The following is an 18,047-nucleotide window of genomic DNA, read 5'->3' as shown; positions in this document are numbered from 1 at the left end:
GCTATGAATAGGCAGGACATTTAACAGCGTGAGTCTTTCTAAGGTTGTAGCTACTCCCACTGTTCTTTTTCTGTCCCAACTCCCAACTACTTAAGAAGCTCTTCTGTCACTGCTGAAATCATACTGGGCTGAATGGAAATGGCACCCAAAGCCGACACAAGAGTTTTTAGAATTTGGATCAGTTTTTAGGTTTTGGTAACCTGGAGTAAATGGAGCTGTCAATTTGCTCTGTTTAGTATCTGGTCCCAACTGATTATTACAGTTTTCTTCTTCAAAACACTCTGAAAGTCATTATTTTGCCGTTCCAACTGTAATTTAAAAAAAAAAGAATATATTGACTACATAGCACAATTCAGGGTCCAGAAGTTTGTCTTTGAAAAATTATCTTGTTCCTATGTCTCCTTTATATTTTCTCTTGATACGGAAAAAGAAATTACAAATATCAATTCTGTTATTTACTTATGCAATTACAGGAAAGCATGTGCTTAAATATTTTTTTGGATCAAGAACTGAAGACCAAATCTGTTTTGAGCTGTAATAACATCAGTATAACCTGATGGCATTCAAAACTATAACAATGAGAATCACTTTGACTTTATTAAAATGTATTTTAGAATGCATATAGTTTTAAAGAGTACATTTTTCAGAAGCACTACTTGGAGTCAATTGTGTCCTGAAGCCATGCATAAACGTATTCATAAACCAAAAGCATCACTGCGCCACCTGGAAGAGAAGATATTATTTACTACATACAAAATTCAATATTTTCCAGATTTTGTAGAGTTTGTAATGTGTAGTATAAGACAGAATATGGCAAAACCTTATTTGCAAAACAGTTATTTCTAATTACTTCCCTAATTCATTAAAATCACCAATTCTTGAACCATATCTATCTATTTTGCTTGATATTAGACCATAAAGTTGATGTGAAAAGCTTCTATATTAAATCAAAATCACCCTCAGTGTATTTCAGATATTTTTCTTCACATTTTTGCAAGATTCATTTGTGTTTGTTCTTTTACAAGTGAATCTTTTCATCTGTGAACACATGTATATTTGTGTGGTTGTTTAGAGCTAGATTTGGCCATGAATGAACAACTTGAGTGATGGAATGACAAAAATTCATCACGAGGGTTGTGAAAATACTTCCAGGTAAGAGTCACAAAAGGTTTTCTGCTGTTTGTTTACCACAGAATTAGAAGACCATGGTATTGAAATGAATATAATCTTGTGACTGTACCTAGCTATGAATTCATTGTCAAAGTTTTGATTTGATGAAGCGGCGTTATCTGCTAGAACTGATAACAGTACAAAATCTCAGCTTGAATGCAATAAAGGATGTTTACTCTTAGTGAGCCAGACTAAGCCCTTCTGTAGCTGAGCTGTAGTTATTATTTGAGCTGAAGAAGGGAACATTTTGGAAGATGTATATATAACTAAGCATATATAGAGAGGCTGCTGAGAAGATGAAAACGAGAATCAGCTTCTAGGCTGCAGGAGCAAAAGTGTGTTATACTGGACTACTTGTGGGTGCCAGCATTGGGGCACAACTATTTTCTTCCTTTTGCCTTTGCCTGTTGGCTTGCTGAGCAGGTTACAGTAGCACCTCTAAAAAATAAGTTCTGCTGAACTGGTCTGACCTTTCTACGTGGATGGGATAGGCTCAGACAACCAGGCACACAGAGCTACCACATGTTTTCCCAGTTATTTATCCTAATGAACCATGATCAGACTTGAAATCCTATGTGAACAGTAACTCCCAGATAACTAGACAGAGCAAAAGTTTGCAAAAGGCTTTGACCAACAAACAAATTATAGTCACAATGTCTAGAAGATGTGATTTGAATTCAAATCAGGGCTGCTTCCAGTTCTTATAATGTGTGATGTTTGTGTATCTCTTTTCCTGAAAGCATTCACATGTTGAAAGAAGGAATTACCTTTCCAGTCACAATAAAGATTACCTTATTGTTTCACCAGAAATCCAAATCTACTTATTAGTCAATGGAACTATAAAAGTGTTTAAAATGAAGCACACACTTAACTGATTTGCTGGATTTGAGCCAGAATGCAATGTCACTTTTAAGATGAAAAGTTTTATTCCAAAGTCAGCTGTGCTAACGGATACTGGGGAAGTGAAGCCCTGCCTGCTCTTTGTCCTGTATATAATTTAGTAGCTTCAGATCTTGAGGGAAAAGGCTTTTACCTTCAGAGTTATGCCTAGGTGCCTTGTTTCCCCTCCCCACCTTCTTCCTTTGCCCTGCACAATAACCAGGCATGGTCTAGCACTTAGTCAGAAGGATTGGATATGCAAACATTTACAGACAAACCTAATGCCTCCTTTATACTTCAGAGCAGACTCTGTACCTACTTGCTTTTAACCATGTGTGCTCTTGCCTATTAAACCACCTTGCACAATTGGAACTACAATTTCATGGGAATGGGATACTGTTCAAACTGGGGCATCTGCTCTTTTTGACACAGACTGCCTCTGTGGGCTGGCAAAGTCTAAGGGCCTGCTGATTTGATTTCATCATTAATCAAAAGCAGTCTGAGAAAAATAGTCTAGATGTCAAAGAAGGTCTAGCCCTCAGCCACTGTGCTCCTCCATTTGGAGTAACAACTGGTGAGAAGGGGTCAATCAACAAACCTCGTTTGAAGCTATCCCTGTCCTTTTAGCCTTCTAGTGACGTGTAATGGGAGGAATCCCAGCCCATGCTGTTGACCTTTTAGGGTTTGTTCCTTACAGACCAAGCAGAGCACAGGAAGCAGAAAGTAAATGGAATGTGATATGCTTGGGCTCAACTAGTTGAGGGCATTTATACTGAAAAGACTCTAGCCTGTGTTTTAAGGTGACTTTACATTGGTACAGAATAGACCTAGTGAAAGCAAAAAATTACATTAGAGGGAATAGGACAATCTTTAATAAACACTTCAAAAGGTTTCACAGCTCTGGCACTTGCATGGATGCACTTTGGCTTGTTCACAAATAAAGTAAGTTCACAAACAGTTACTTGGCTCTGTGATCATCCCATCTGTATGTGTAAACGATTTTTTTTAGACACATTTAGACCAAAAGAAATCATTCAAAGATGAAAGAGATTTTGATGATTTCTGGTTCAGTGTCTCATTTATTTGTTTGATGCTTACTATATTTTGTCAAGAAATTGAAAAACAGGAAGACAAAGTAAGAACAAAAACAATACAGAAATGAGAGGAAAAATTACCTGGACCAAGCCTCATGATCTTGGGAACCAAGCCTTTGTACAGAGCCAGAAATCTGCAGCAGAAGAAAAACAAACAAAGCGTTTCAAACAATATTCTTGCTGTAAAAGAAGAATGGAATTTTAGCATGTGTTTGTTAAAATGCTGGCAGAGCACTTAGAAGCAATTATTTGAAATTACACATGTTCAATAGCAGGCAGTATCTGGATTTTAACATTTTACAGAGGCAGATCAGATGAAGAGAAAAAGTTAATCAATGTTCAGTCACAAAAGCTACGTTGTGAGTCCAGCCAATCAGAAATATGACTTTAATCAGTGAGATGGTTTTACTTTCAAGACAACTCTGTTAACAACAGCTGCATACATGGACAAATGACTGCTATAATTGAATATCAAAGCTACAACTCAGTCCTCACTTGAGAAATATTTTAAAAAGTTGGAAAAAGTTACTGCCACGAGGATCTGTCCCCAGTTCAATTATTTCAGCAGTCATTTTAAAAGTGCAGAGGTCTAATTACAAGTAGAGTTAAACTGGGCAATACTCTGTTTTGTGTAGATATTTTCCTTTTACAAAATGAAGAGTTGACAAAATTACATGAGATATACAAAGCATTTATGTGTTGAACACAAATTTTGACAACCTAGTAATCATCTCATAAGCCTTCTGTGAAAGTTCACATGAAGTTGGAAGACATTTCCTTGTAATTCTAAAATACATTTTTAAAATGTTACATTGTGCTCTTTTGATACATGAGTTCAGGGTGGCTTAATGGTCCTTGTGAAATCTGAAATATAACAACATGGTTTTATGGACCCATATGAACTAAAACAGAGGTCTGGACATTTATTAAAATAAGAATGTTTTACCCTTCCTCTTTATAGACTGTTGCCATAGTTTTAAAACAGGTTCTGTACTTGATCTCTCCAGGAACTGGCTGTGGTCCTTGAATCCTACTTTTTGCAACATCAAAAGGAATGTTAATAATTGAGGCTATTGTTCCTGAGACTAGACCAATTCCAAATTTCCTTAAAAACTCCAAATTTGGATCCTAAAAAAAAGAGAGAGAGAGAAGAATAAAAAGGGAAAGAATAAAAAGGGAAACGGAAGGACCTATGCAGGTTAAGCACTATAAAGTAATATGCATTTAATCAGAAAACTCACACAACACAACACACTCATGTTATTTTAGCGGAACACATTAGGATTTCCTATGCTGGAACTTGTTTTCTTGACAATCCTATTGGCTATGTTTTTACACATGGTCTAAATTGCTGAAGTACACATTTCCTCACACAGGATTTATAAACACAGTTCATAAAGAAAGACTGGTATGGCATATGGGGATGATTTGTATAATTGGGCTTCACAATGTACTTAGTATTACTGTATCAAAACAGGAGAAATCCAAGCACACTATTAGCTAATTGGCCAGAATATTTTACAAATGACAGCAACTTCCACCATGAAGCCTACTAAAACGCTCATTTGTGTGTTGGACCCCCAAATGCTAAATTAAATAAAGGCTAATCTCAGTCTGCTGCCATTCCCCTCCAGGTTTTTTACATTTATTTTCACATGTAGCTGATCCACTGTACTGAGAAGTGCTAGCTTCCTGTTATTAACAATCCAGCTCGGCACAACGGCAAGAGAGCCTCCACGTTCTGTGCATTATAAACGGTGGTAAGTCACTCAGCTAATTGGCTGAAGAATTCACAACAGATTGCTTCTGAACCCTACTATATGTTCAGGGTGAGAGTTAGAAGCAGGTTAGTAGTGCATCTAAAAACTTTTTTGCTCACTCCCCATTCACAGTCTGACTGGGTTTTATTTGATCTTACAGAAAGACCTCCTACCTTGGCATTTTCTATGACATCAAAGAATTTAAAGTTATCTGAGAGTCAAAATCTCTTGAAACAAGTCTCTTTCTACTTCTATAAGTAGTGGAAACCACTGGAAAGTGTGTCCCCATGTCTTGCCTATGCACATAGGTTTTTTTTTTTCTTTTGCTATCAGTGTTCAGCAGCAATGACCCTTTTTTACTATATCAAACTCTATATATGCAGTTCCATTTTTTATGAAGTCACTTTAATTATAGAAAACCATCAGTAAAATAATAGATGATCTTGTCGTGTCATAGTGTCAGTACAATATTAAAATGAAAGAGCTCTGTGTTTTCTAAACCTTTACATTTTTGAGTGAAAAAAAAAAAAAAAAAAGAACAATGAAGAAGGTCTCCTTTCCAGATTAACAACAAGGAACATAAGTTAAAGCCTCCATAATATGCATTGGATGAAGTCAATACAGGTGTTTGGAGAGAAATGTCAAAATCAACAGAGCATTTTATTACTTGCAGAAAAACTCAACACCTTGATTTCACAAAACATGAAACACTGATAATACCTTTTAATAATTAGAATGGCTTGTGATACATAAAGAATTGTACAACTTTATCAACGAAAAGCTTAGCAGCAAATTTCTGTTTATTTTGTACATAGTAGCACTTGTTTAAATGGAAATAAAATAAAGCTGACTTTTCTGGTACCCAGAGAGGAAAAAAGGACCCCTTTTGAAACCCAGGTGCAGCAGTGCGCCAGCCCCTTTCCAGTGTGGTACCCACGCCGCTCTGGGCAGCAGCTGTATGATCACACCCACACCTGGCACTAAGGTTGCATTTGCCTCCTCAAACCAGGCAGCACTGAGGAGGCTGCCACTGCCAGGTTGACTTCTCATAGTCTAGAATGATCTGAAATATCTTATTCAAGCACAAGGACACCTCTTCAGTAGTGCCAAGTACAGTGGGCTGCCCTCTGGGCTAGGCAATACATGTCAGGCAAAAGTATTATTTTTTCAACATGGAATTTCAAGCATTGCTGTTTCTGGCAAATCCCTTATATTTGAACATCTTCATATTTTGCTGAATTCCCAATGCCAGCATTGCCTGCTTTGTGACTGGCAGTGCCACAGAGTATGGGATACGGTGGAGTGTCCAGTCAAGTGAGCCTCTTTTGAAACCTGACACTGCACCACTGTAACTAACGGGAAATGAAAACAAATTGCTTTATTTCTATTCCAGTATTTGTGACATAGAAAAAGTTGGAAGGGATTTTGAGTATTCACGAAACTGGATTATAACCTAATGTGCTGTGGTTTACACTAGCTTTGCTATATAACCTGAATTTTTTATGACATATCTCATAAGAAAGGTTTTCTATGGCATTCATCACTGTAATATTCAGATTACTTCATTCACACAATGGATTCCAAATAAATTTAGCTGTTAAAATAATTTAAAAGTTTTTATTTTTTTTCCTAAAAGCACAGAGTAGTTGCTTTTTTATGTGCTACCGCTTTCAAGTGTAAAAAAAAAAAACACTTTCAAATATACTTTATAGTCTGTGTCTACAAAGCTTACATGGACAAAAGAACATCGGCTGTCTATCATGTAGTTGCAAGCTGGTGCAATCATGAAACACTGTCTTTCTTTTTACACTAAAATCGACCCTTTTCCTATCCCATTGGCAGATTCCAAAATATTCCTAGCAGTCTAGGACCCTGTGAAAGGAGACATGAGGTAAAGGTAAATGTATCTGCTTAGCGCTATCACTGCAACTGGCTAGCAGAGGCGATTATCATCATGGTATTGTCACTAACTTCTGCACCATGCAGTTTACCAACTGAATATTAAATATTTGGTACATTAAAGAAAAATATTCTGACAATCTTCCCTTGCTTTCATAAGTGACAGAACTAGAGGAAAAAATAAATAATTTTGTTTTTAGGCAAAAGTAATTTTTCTGTAGTATGAGTAGAATATGAAGTACAACAGAAGCACAATTTTAGATGGTGACACACCACAGTACAGTATACCTCATGGAAATGAACAACCAGTTTGCTTTTTCCTAATGGAATAACTTTGTTGTGGTTGGATAATGCAATCTCTGATCCTCTTACCTTTTTAGCATGTTCTTCACAATCACATTTCCTACACACTTGAGTCCTTGCCCTGTGAGCATAACCAGCCATCAAAAATAGAGAAGTAGGCATCACTAATAAATGCCATATCTATGCATGCCTCACTGCATTTCCCTACTTTGTTTGGAAGAAGAAATTTTGAGATATTATATCTCTGTTTTTTATATTTCATTACTCCTATTATAACACTTTGAAATAAGCAGAGACTTTGTAAATTTAAATCTTAAATCACATGCTACTTAATTCTTTCTTTTATATTCCGTGATTTCTAGCAACAGAAAATTCTAACCCTAAATCTATCACATGCACACCCATGTACAAGAGTGTCACCCACTGGAGATACTTTTTGGAGATACTATCAGTTTCATTTTCCAAAGCCACAGGCTTTCCTTTCCGTACCTCTTTATTGACTTGTTTATCAGCTAGGAACTTTGTCAAAACCTCTGTTTAAATCTTTGATCTCAGTCAAAAGCTTCCACACTATATTCATCTGTTCTGAAAGAAGGCCACTTAATTCAATAAGTAGCATAGATAATAATCCAGCAATGAAATAACCATTTGGTAAAGGCATGTATGCTTGGAACTCAGTTAATTTAGCCCACTGGTAGGGTCACCATGAATCCAAGTGCATTCATTATTGATGGAGAGCATGACCAGAATGCTGATCCATGTCTCCTGACTAGAATAACAGAAAAATCACTATAGAATAGACAATGACTCACCCTAGTCGATATGTTTGTACTGATTTAGACACCCATCTTGGGTGCAATTCAAAAGATCAAAGGTGGAACACCCCACTTGCTATATATAGTGCAGAGAAGTAGGTACCTTCAAAGGAACAGCTCAAAGTATCTAAAGTATATTGCTTGCGGTAACCAGAGACAGATAATGTGAACAGTCCAGTGGCATGCATAAAAGTGTTGAGAAACCTGAACAGGAAAGACACTCGGGAACACTACTCATTTTGTCCTTGTCCTCCTACCAATGAAGTCCCTGTACAGTCTCAGTAAAGGTGGCAGAATGTATCTCAAATAAATATATATTTTAACCTCATTTTAAGGAAAAAAAAAAACAAAACAACAAGAAAAAAACAAACACAAAAACCAACAAAACATAACCCCACAATAATATAAGAAGAAAAGTAAGTGAAAAAAGTGAAAAGTGTGAGTTTGCCTAACTGAAGCTGTTTGTCTTAAGATCCTTTCACTTTTATTTTATTTTATTATTTTATTTTATTTTATTATTTTATTTTATTTTATTTTTTATGTTGCTGAAGGTATATATTTTATGAGAAAGAATACTTCTGTAAACATGTTTTAGTACTTTTGGGCACCTCACAGATAAATTCATTATAAAAGAATAGGGCTTTTAAAGTAAGGAGAATGTTAATTCCTGACAATTTGCATGAAGAATAAATAATAGCTATGGAATAATATTTTAAGCTATTTTTGCAAAGCAGTCTACAGGACTTAGCCTGAAACTAATACTGACTTTGAGCGGAATATTTGCGTCAAGTTTCTTAAACTCCTTTGAAAACGTTAGCCATAATATTAGTTTTATATATGAGTTACACTTGGCACAAAAGATTAAAGCAATTTGAAATGATTGTTAAATCTAAATACATTTGCTCAAGGTCACATAATAGGTCAATGGAGAAGCCAGGAACAGAGCTGAGAGGCTTTGCACTATATGCGGCACATCTAACTCCCTGCGTGTAACAAGGAAGACTTTAAAAGACAGAAGGCTGTGGTTTGGCCAACTCTCATTCTGCCTGGTACACCCAGGAATTATGGGCCTGAAGAGGCATAAGGAGTAGAGTTGCTGCTTGATCATTTTGGCTAGGGTGAAGTGCAATAAGCATAGGAATTCCTATGGCAAGCTAAGAGGTTCCACAGGACCTTACCTGGGCTACATTGACTACAATCAAGTTTTTGGCAACAAAACAAGCTGTAAGGAACTGCTCTAGCCACCCTGATAATTGGTTTTAACCGCTGAAAAGAGCTTCCAATGGTAATAGGCAGTGGAAGAAATGAATGTCTGAGGAAGGGGAGCTTCCAAGACAGAGAAGATATATTCAGAGGGAGGCAAAGTAGCTTCTGAGAGCATGATAGGTCTCAGGAAAGTAAGAAGGAACAGGTGAGAAGCTATGAGTTATTTTAAACATGGACACTGATCCAGATCCCAGAGGAAAGCCATGATCTTGGTTCTTCTGAGTTTCAAGAGGAGCACTGGGAAGAAAGGCTGTGAAATTCTACTCTTAGGGAGGGAGAGGCTGGTACGGATGTGTTCAGGTGGTGTGGAGGCATGCAAACTCAGGACAGGATTCAGCAGTAATCAAGAGAAAATGATGTAGATCCACTGCAAGACCCTAGAAAGTGTGAAAACAAAAAGGTGAAAGTAAGTCTTGTCACTGTTGTGGTAACATGATGCTTTGATTCTTTTAAAGAATAGTCACAATTTCTGTTTGTGACTGAATCAAGATTTGACCACAGCTTTATGAACAATTTCATAGTTTTACTCACCCTGAACTTTTGTGCATCTCATGCATTTACATAGTAAACTCTTTATTGTAAACTACAGCTTGCTGTCTGATTAGTATAATGATGTTCTGATCTTTGTCAAGATGCATAGGAAATGCTCAAATAATAACAACAATAAACACATTGATGAACAGGAAAGGCATTCCAAAATGCATAGTCAGAGCTGCACTTTGAATTCGACGTGCCTTTTCACACTGGTATTATCTCAGATTCCTCCTTGAGTGCAATCTCATTGCAGTCGACATTTATTTAAGTTTTTAAAATCCATCTGTCAGATGTCTGACAGCATAATAAGATGAGTGACAACTACTGGGATAAATGTCCTGGCTAGTCTCCAGAGTGTGATGACTGTCTGCTCTACAGGGTAGACAATTTCAAACAATGTGCAATTCTCTCAGTGATCTTTTTTTCTTTTTTTTTTTTTTTTTTTCTTCTCGGAATTCAATTTCCTGATAGAATTATTAATCTTAATCCAGATTTATAGGTAGTAATATCTACCATTTACCTTTTTGCCATAACCTTTTGGACCCTTTGGTCAAGGCTAGGCCTCCGCTTCACTTATTCCTAAAACAAACATCTGCACCAAAGAACTTTTGATGCAAAAAATAAATAAATGAATAAATAAATAAATGAGACAGTAAAAAAGTCTCAAAATGTACAGAATTTTGGAGACTCAGTCGGTACAGTCAGCAAGAGAAGTAGCAGATAGATCTGTATTTGTTCCTCTTGCTGATCATTACATTTTTGTAGATTATTGTTAGAAGGAGAACACCAAAGAGGCAAAAGAAACTCGTGCTCAACCACTTTGGCTCCTCGCAAACTTTTTTTTTTTTGGTTTGTATCTTTCCAAACGCGAGCACCATCTTCTCTGTTAGTCCCATAGCCACCTCTACCAATGACATTCAGTTTATCCAGGAGAGGGTATCTAGTATTCTTGTCATTCAATGTTCAGTGTACGGTTTTGCAGCTCCTAAGGAATGGCCACCTGGAAAAACACCAGCTACACTGGTAAAAACAGAATCAGTCAGACAACTTCATGTGAGGCTTCTGCTATAACTCCAGTCAGCTCTCCCACATAGAGTCAGTCTACACAGATCATCAGACCGTTTGTAAACTGTTGGGGTTACAAGCAGGTCACCTCTTCTTGGCATCATTTAGACATTAACTACAACTCCCTTACAATTCCTTGAAGCAGAAACTGGCACCCAGGAACGGACATCTTTTTGCTTAACACCTGCATCCAGTACATATCTACTATCATCTCCAGTCTTAGTTACACAATTAGTTACGAAACAGGTGTAAAAAAAAAAAAAAAAAGTAGCTCCATGAATACCAGAACTACAGAAGTTTAATGTCTTATGAGTTCTTGTCTCATGACTTATTGACATTGTGTCTAGAAAAGTGCAAGCTCAGACTAAGGTTTATTTTGTCTTTTTCCTATGAAGTTCATTGTTCAATAAGACATAAGTTCTCACTGAAATTTTCCCTCAGCTACCACACTCATAAGACGTACTTGTAGGATTGCTCTTCCTTTTAAATGATTATTTGTAGGTCTTGTAAGAATTTAAATGTGTCTCTGTCTCTACCAGCTTTGGTTGAATCTGGCTTTTAGTTTAATCATTATTCTCATTTCTATAGGAAATCAGATAACTTGTGTTTCTTCTTCACATTTTTCTTTTGACCAAAGATTCCTCTCCTCAAATGTCACATCTGTCTTGCCTACAGGAATACCATAGAACAGGATCAGGTGAGGTAGAAAAGGACTCTCCCCTTTTTATACAACATCTTCTGGTGAAAATGGCCAGGGCCGAAGTTTTTAAACAACACAGACTGTTGCTTCAACAATCACAGGGCACCTCAGATTGGAAAGTACTGATCAACAGGTGGCTTGTAACCCTGTACTGGATACAGCACTACCATTTTTTTTTTTTTAGTTTACAGATCATCCTGAAACATGATGATAGCTCTGAGGTTGTTATATTGACTCTAATTCAGTCTTCTCCTAAATCAACTTGGTTTACTATTTTTCATCTGTGTCACACCACATGTCCTTTGCACTGTCTGTTTCTACATATAACTTTTACATTGGTGTAGATCTGAAAACAACTAAAAATAAAACCGTGCTCTGCATTCTTATTTATTTGACAAGATGAATAGCCTTTTTTGGTTTCCTATCTCTTCTTTGCCTATAGAAGTTTAGAGTCCTTTCTCTGACAAAACAACACACTGATCAGCTCCTGCTGTCTGGTGCAGCAGCCCTTTTAATAGGAGGCACGTCTGTGGCAGCTGGAGCAAACAGTATCTGACTTGAAATGAGTTTTGCAGCTGGCCACGATTCAAAGGGGGCTTTTACCGGGCAGTTGGGTTTTCATATTGTTAAGAAATATGACAGCCACTTGGAGGTGGTAGTGAGCAAAGGTTTTAATGAAACTAATGTTTACTATCAAACCAAACTATGACAAAAACAAAAAAAAGTGAGAGCTGCTGGAAGCCTATGAAGTGTGCTATAAAAGCACGTGCCATAAAACTGAGACGATATAAATTTTCAGACTAATTTGATTGCTAGTGCAGATGTATACCCGTTAATGCTCTATGGGTGATACATTAGTGGCAATTGAAACAAGTCTGGCTTATTCCATATTCAGTAAACAGAGCATGAGGTTGGCTGTAAATGGTCTGTTTAGCAGAATAGACTGAACATATGAAAAATTATTCATTATGAACATTTACAACCCACACATGTCATTTATATCATTTGAACACTCAACATAAAAAGTTTATTGTTTTTGGCAAAATAAGCTGCAAACATCCTTAATTGGGATGCAAATTTAATGCACAGTTTAGCACTGTTGACAGCTAAAAGGCTCATACGGACATTTCCATACATTTTTCCATTTACATTACAGATGGTGAACAGCAGATACATAATCAAGAGCCAACATTACTTCAAGTGTAGTATTCTTATTTCACAATTTTTATATGCTTGTCAATATTGCAAGACTGACTTTTGAGATTTTGTTTCCAGGTGAAATACACAAAGCGAACAAACTAAGTTTTGTAATGAAATCAAATATGTGAGAAAACATGAAAAGCTATAACTGTACTAATTTTTCAGACTAACCGCAAAACAGCTTCTATGAAATTAATTGTACAGGTTTGATAACTCTTGGTCTCTAGCACTTGCCTCCTGACACAGGAGATTTAAGTTATAGACCACAACATATTGATGGATGCTGATATTTTCCAATCACTGAGGCAAAATTCAGTGCACATAAACACCTGAGACACACTGTTGGCTAGCACAAGCCAGATGAGGCATGAATTACACCCCTGTTAAACTCAAGGTAAGACTTGCATTGATTTCAATGGGAGTTTGGTCAGAATTCCTGGCTATGTCTGTATGTACAGAAAATTGTCTGTCACTGATGCCAGTTGGCCTAGAATGTCCTATTAACTTTATTAATGCCACTAGGTGCTATTACCAGCCAAATCAGAGTGCCTGCATGAAACCTGCCTATGAGGAATGGTTCCTCGCCTGCACTAGCTCCCAAGCCATACCCAGAAGCAGTGCTAGCTGGCCTGGGACAGGGCTGTGCCAGGCAACCCTGAGCAGCACAGATGACAGAGTTTCAGTGAGGCTGCTCGATTTACTAGCTGAGATGTAGCTACTGTGCAAGCCACTGTGCACGGCACTTTGCACTGCTCAAGCACAATGCAAACCTCTCCACTTACCTGCAGTTAACACAATCTAATCTACATTGATTACATTGCATTTTGCTTTTGATAGTATGAACAGGACAGCTGGGTCATCAGCTGACACCACTCACTGAAGTAATTTCTCTTTCATCATCTATATGTATTTAAATTTATGCTCTAGATATTAACAATATTCTGTATCATACAAAACCTGTACAAAGTGCTAGTTTCTCTTAGATTATAATGCTCTGAGTCTTTCTAATCATATAATAATTGTTCCTCCCCCTCCCCTTTTAATCTGAAAGACTAGTAAAGAATGCTTATACCAAATACTATTACTATTCTTCAATTACTATGCAGAGAAACTTAAGAATTTCTATGGAAGTTGTATATAAGCCTCTGTCCTTATCTGCACATGGTTCTGAGTGTTCTCCATAGTAACTACAATTTTTCATCTTTTCATCAGCATAAATGTGTTTACTCCTATCTTAGTATCAAGCTATACTTGTGCCTTGAGATTTTAGAATGTGTGATTAAAGTACTTTGTGAAGTATGCTTAAATACACTAAAAGAAACTTGTAGAAACTTGTGGGTTAGCTGCTCTTGAACAATTCAATTTACTGTAATGATCTGCAAATAAGAAGTGGAGCTTTTCTCCATTTATACAATGTTGCCAACAAAAATACCAGGCTACTCAGAAGCATAGAAAAAAAAAAGGTGTTGCTTCACCTGGGAATAGAAACTGATCCCGTTTGATGTAAATTGCAGCTTCTTATATGAATATCACTACATATTACACCTGTGACTGTTTAACTGTCATCATCTAAAAATCACATTAGTGAAAATACAGTTCAGTAAGTAACATACTGGAGTCATTAATAAACCATTAACTGTTGCTCATGCAGCCATTTAGAAAGTTTCCTGTATTATCACATTTTCATTAGTAAAATTTCTCTTTGTTATAAAGGGAAATGCTTCCTTCTTTATAATAAAGGAATATAAGACTACTGAATAAAATTGCTTCAAGGGCAATTACAGCTATATTATTTTTTTTTCAACTTACTCATAGGGCATACTACATAAAGTCCCTGTGCATGACCCTGTCAGTCCTGTTTTGGTCTGGTTCCCTCCCGAGTGGGTAAATCTGACCCGTCATCCTTCAACACCAGGTTGGACTGCCTTGAGTAAATAGGCCCTGTACATGGCCAGGATACCTATGTACTGCAGCTCTGCCTTCTCATCAAGCTTGGCCACTTACTTGGTGAATACTTCTAGACGTTCTAGAAATTGCTTTTTCTTTTCCAAGCCAGTTTACCACAACAAACAAACAAACAAACCAAACACCACCGACAAAACAACAACAAACATACATACATACTTAACATAAGCATAATACACCTGCGTCCAGATTTCTGTCTTTTTACACTGCTACTGTAGTATAAAGGGATGTTCATAAAATTGGGAATTCAAATATGACTGTTTTATCTATACTCAGCTTTGCTTAAAAAGTCACAAGTACAAATCCTTGCTTTGATTCATAAATCTTATCATGAAAATGCTATAGATTTCTGCAAAACAGAGAGCTAGGTTAGTCACCAGTTAGTCACTGCACTGCTTTGCACAGAAAAGTACAGTGTTAAATAAATTGCCAAACCTCTTATCTGTTTATCTTATCTGTTTGCATTGTATGAAAAACTTACTTTATTGACTGGAAGAATGTTTTTCACGTTGAAGTAGAATCCAAAGTAAACCATGTTAAAAACTCCATGACGGCCCAGTGTTGCAGTAAGACCTTTGTTGAGTCCTTGGAGGCCCAAACCATTGGTTTTAATGATCTGCCGAGCTTGAACAAAGCTAGATGGTTGCTACACAAGTTAAGTAAAGGAAGGAAGAGATCATCTTTAGAAAAAGAAAACAATAACCACAGCCTCATTTCAATCCTGTTGACAAACAGCGTTGCCAACTCTTGTCATTTTATCTTAAGTCTCACCATAATTATTTTCATTAAAAAAAAAATCCTCACTTTTCTGATTGCAGAAAAAAAAAGGTGACAACATCCCTAAAGCAAAGATAAAGCTCTTAAAACAATAATTTAAAAAATCAATCAGATTTTACAGAGAAAATTGTGTCTTTGAATGTGTGAATTTGGCAGTAGTTTTTTTATCACTGAGCTTTGCTGTTAGGACTGTGACAGATGAAACCCTTGCACAACTAGAGCATACAACAATTATTCTGGACAATTAGAAGATTAAAACAGCTTCTAGAGTAAAACCAATGGCACGGGGACATGCATTGTGGGAGAGTGATGAAAGGACAGAACTGGAACAGGAAATTTGAGAGCCATTATGGTGAGGGAAGCAAGCCATTGGGAGACACAAATTGGAGCAGCAAGAGACGCTATAAATATGTGTGTTGAATAGCAGTTCCACATTCAACGTTAGGAATAGGGTTGAAAGGCGACAAAAAGCATATATATTATCTGGGAGTCCTTCTGTATCCTCAGGTTCTTCATGCTGTTAAGAATGCAAACTGCTGCTTTAAAATACCGACTTTTAAAGAAGTTACTGGATATACAGAGCTTTTAAAAACTGGATTACATGTTAAAAGTTTTTCCGTTACAGAGGTAGGCATCTAACTTTAATATTGGAGTACTGAAAATCTAGAAAGAAGGTGTAGATTTTTTTTTTCCAAAACCACACAACTGAACCCCCTGTTTTGCACTCCTAGTGCATGTATTTGACTTAAAAAGCATAGTTAGATTTTGAAAACCGGAATACCCATATACATTCCAAGGTACAAATTTAGGAAATTGACTTTAGAAATCCTTTTTTGAAAATAACAAGCAGAAGGCTTAGAAATTCTCTTAGTCAGCCTACTGCTACTTAATGAAAGCCATCAAGGAAGAAACTTCCCCAGGATCCACTTATGTAATGATCAATTCCTCTGACAGGATCTGCCTGACTACATACACAATTGATCTGTATCACAATATAATGTGACACTCAGAATCAGGTGCTAAAAATCAATTTAGCAGAATTACAGAAAAGTTATTTTCAAAAAGGTGTTGACTTGAGTTTGGTTTTCTCCAATGCATAAAGCTAGCTCTGGGTAACCAAATATTTAATTAGAAAGGCAAAACATGACTTCCACTAGGATTCTCAAACAGGAAAATACAGAAGAATTTTGACTACAACGCTCTGACCACTGCTAATTTCAATACACTTATTTGTTTAATGTCTTTCCATTTCAAAATATCACTGTAGTAGATCAACACCATCAGCCAAATGATCCCTATTATATCCGACACAGCATATGATTGCTTATTTAGGTGACTGACAAATGTAGTCTTTAATACTAAGTTTCACTCTGTTTTTTTTTTTCATACTTTGTAACTAATGTTATCCTCTTAATGCTCTGCACATATTTTACTACAGTTTACTTTTCTAACTACTCCCCAGTATACAAATCAGAATCTATTAAAAATGTAGATACCCAAATGGAATATGGTCCAGATACTAGCAATAACATCCATTCCCATGCAAAAAAAAAAAGAGGGGGGGGAATTAGATCTTTAAAAAATAACTAGTGGTCCTGAATAAAGTGATTTAAGCTGAAGACAGCAACTTTCAATAGTAAGTTGGTCTCAAATACAGATTTACTCATGACTCACAAGGGAAGCCTGCCAGTTGCTGTACACCAGAGATGGGATTCATCGGTCCAAATGTAGATGCCTGAAACGTCTACATCTAGAATCACAGAATCATAGAATGGCTTGGGTTGGAATGGACCTTAAAGATCATCTAGTTCCAATTACCCTTCCATAGGCAAGGATCACTAGATCAGGTTGCTCTACACCTGAGCTACTCAAAAGGACTCCCTTTTTAGCAATAGAGAGGGCTCTCCTAGAGAACAATTTACCAGACATCTAAAATGTCAGCTGATCTTGCCACAGAAGGTCTATATTTCTGTACTGATGATGGAAGGACCTTATGATGACTAAGTAGGAGGAATTCACTGTATAAACATCCAGAGTTTGACTCACTTCAGACACTTGTTGACTTATACTTAACAGACACCTAGACAGCACAATCTGGAGTCAAAGCCTTCTCATCCTAGAGCAGAAACACGTATTTGTTTAATTAATCACAAATTGAAAGTGAGAAGACTTCAATCACATCACCATCTATAGCCAGTGGGTTTTCCATGGCTATAGGGAAAAGAAAGAAAGAAAGAAAGAAACAAAAAAAGTGTTGGGACTTCTAGCAATTTACCTAAACAAAAAGTGTTGTGTTATTTTTACGTGTATCAATTCAAATTACAGAAGTGCCAATATGATTTATTGTGGCCTTCCTCTTTAAACCTATCAGCCCTAGAAAGATGATCTGGTACCACAGAATAACTCAACTGTCACTGTAGTGTGTGAATATTTACTTTGGGGGTGTGCAGGAGTCTGGGTGTGGGTTTATGTGTTCATGCTCTTCCTTGTTCCTTTAAACAAGATATATTTATTATTTCAATACAATAGCCGAAGAAATATGTGACCTGCATTAGGTTTCATCATATAATATGAAAGCTGCACAATGGGATAGGTGCATACTTAAACCTTTTATAAAAAC

General features: G+C 36.7%; 1 protein-coding gene across 1 annotated transcript in view; it reads right to left on the bottom strand.

Annotated features, from left to right (window-relative positions):
* Nucleotides 1–581: 581 nt before the first annotated feature.
* Nucleotides 582–18,047, bottom strand: part of SLC25A21 (solute carrier family 25 member 21) — a 252,422-nt gene continuing 234,956 nt past the window's right edge. The window contains exons 7-10 of the mRNA XM_040557950.1: nt 15,132–15,296; nt 4,090–4,271; nt 3,225–3,277; nt 582–723 (exon numbers count right to left, since the gene is read on the bottom strand). Of these exons, the coding sequence (XP_040413884.1) occupies nt 653–723; nt 3,225–3,277; nt 4,090–4,271; nt 15,132–15,296 (471 nt within the window). The 3' untranslated portion in view covers nt 582–652. The remainder of the gene's footprint in view (nt 724–3,224; nt 3,278–4,089; nt 4,272–15,131; nt 15,297–18,047) is intronic.

Source organism: Cygnus olor, chromosome 5, assembly GCF_009769625.2.
Source record: "Cygnus olor isolate bCygOlo1 chromosome 5, bCygOlo1.pri.v2, whole genome shotgun sequence".
Taxonomy (NCBI): Eukaryota; Metazoa; Chordata; class Aves; order Anseriformes; family Anatidae; genus Cygnus; species Cygnus olor.
This window is presented reverse-complemented; position numbering and strand designations above follow the sequence as displayed.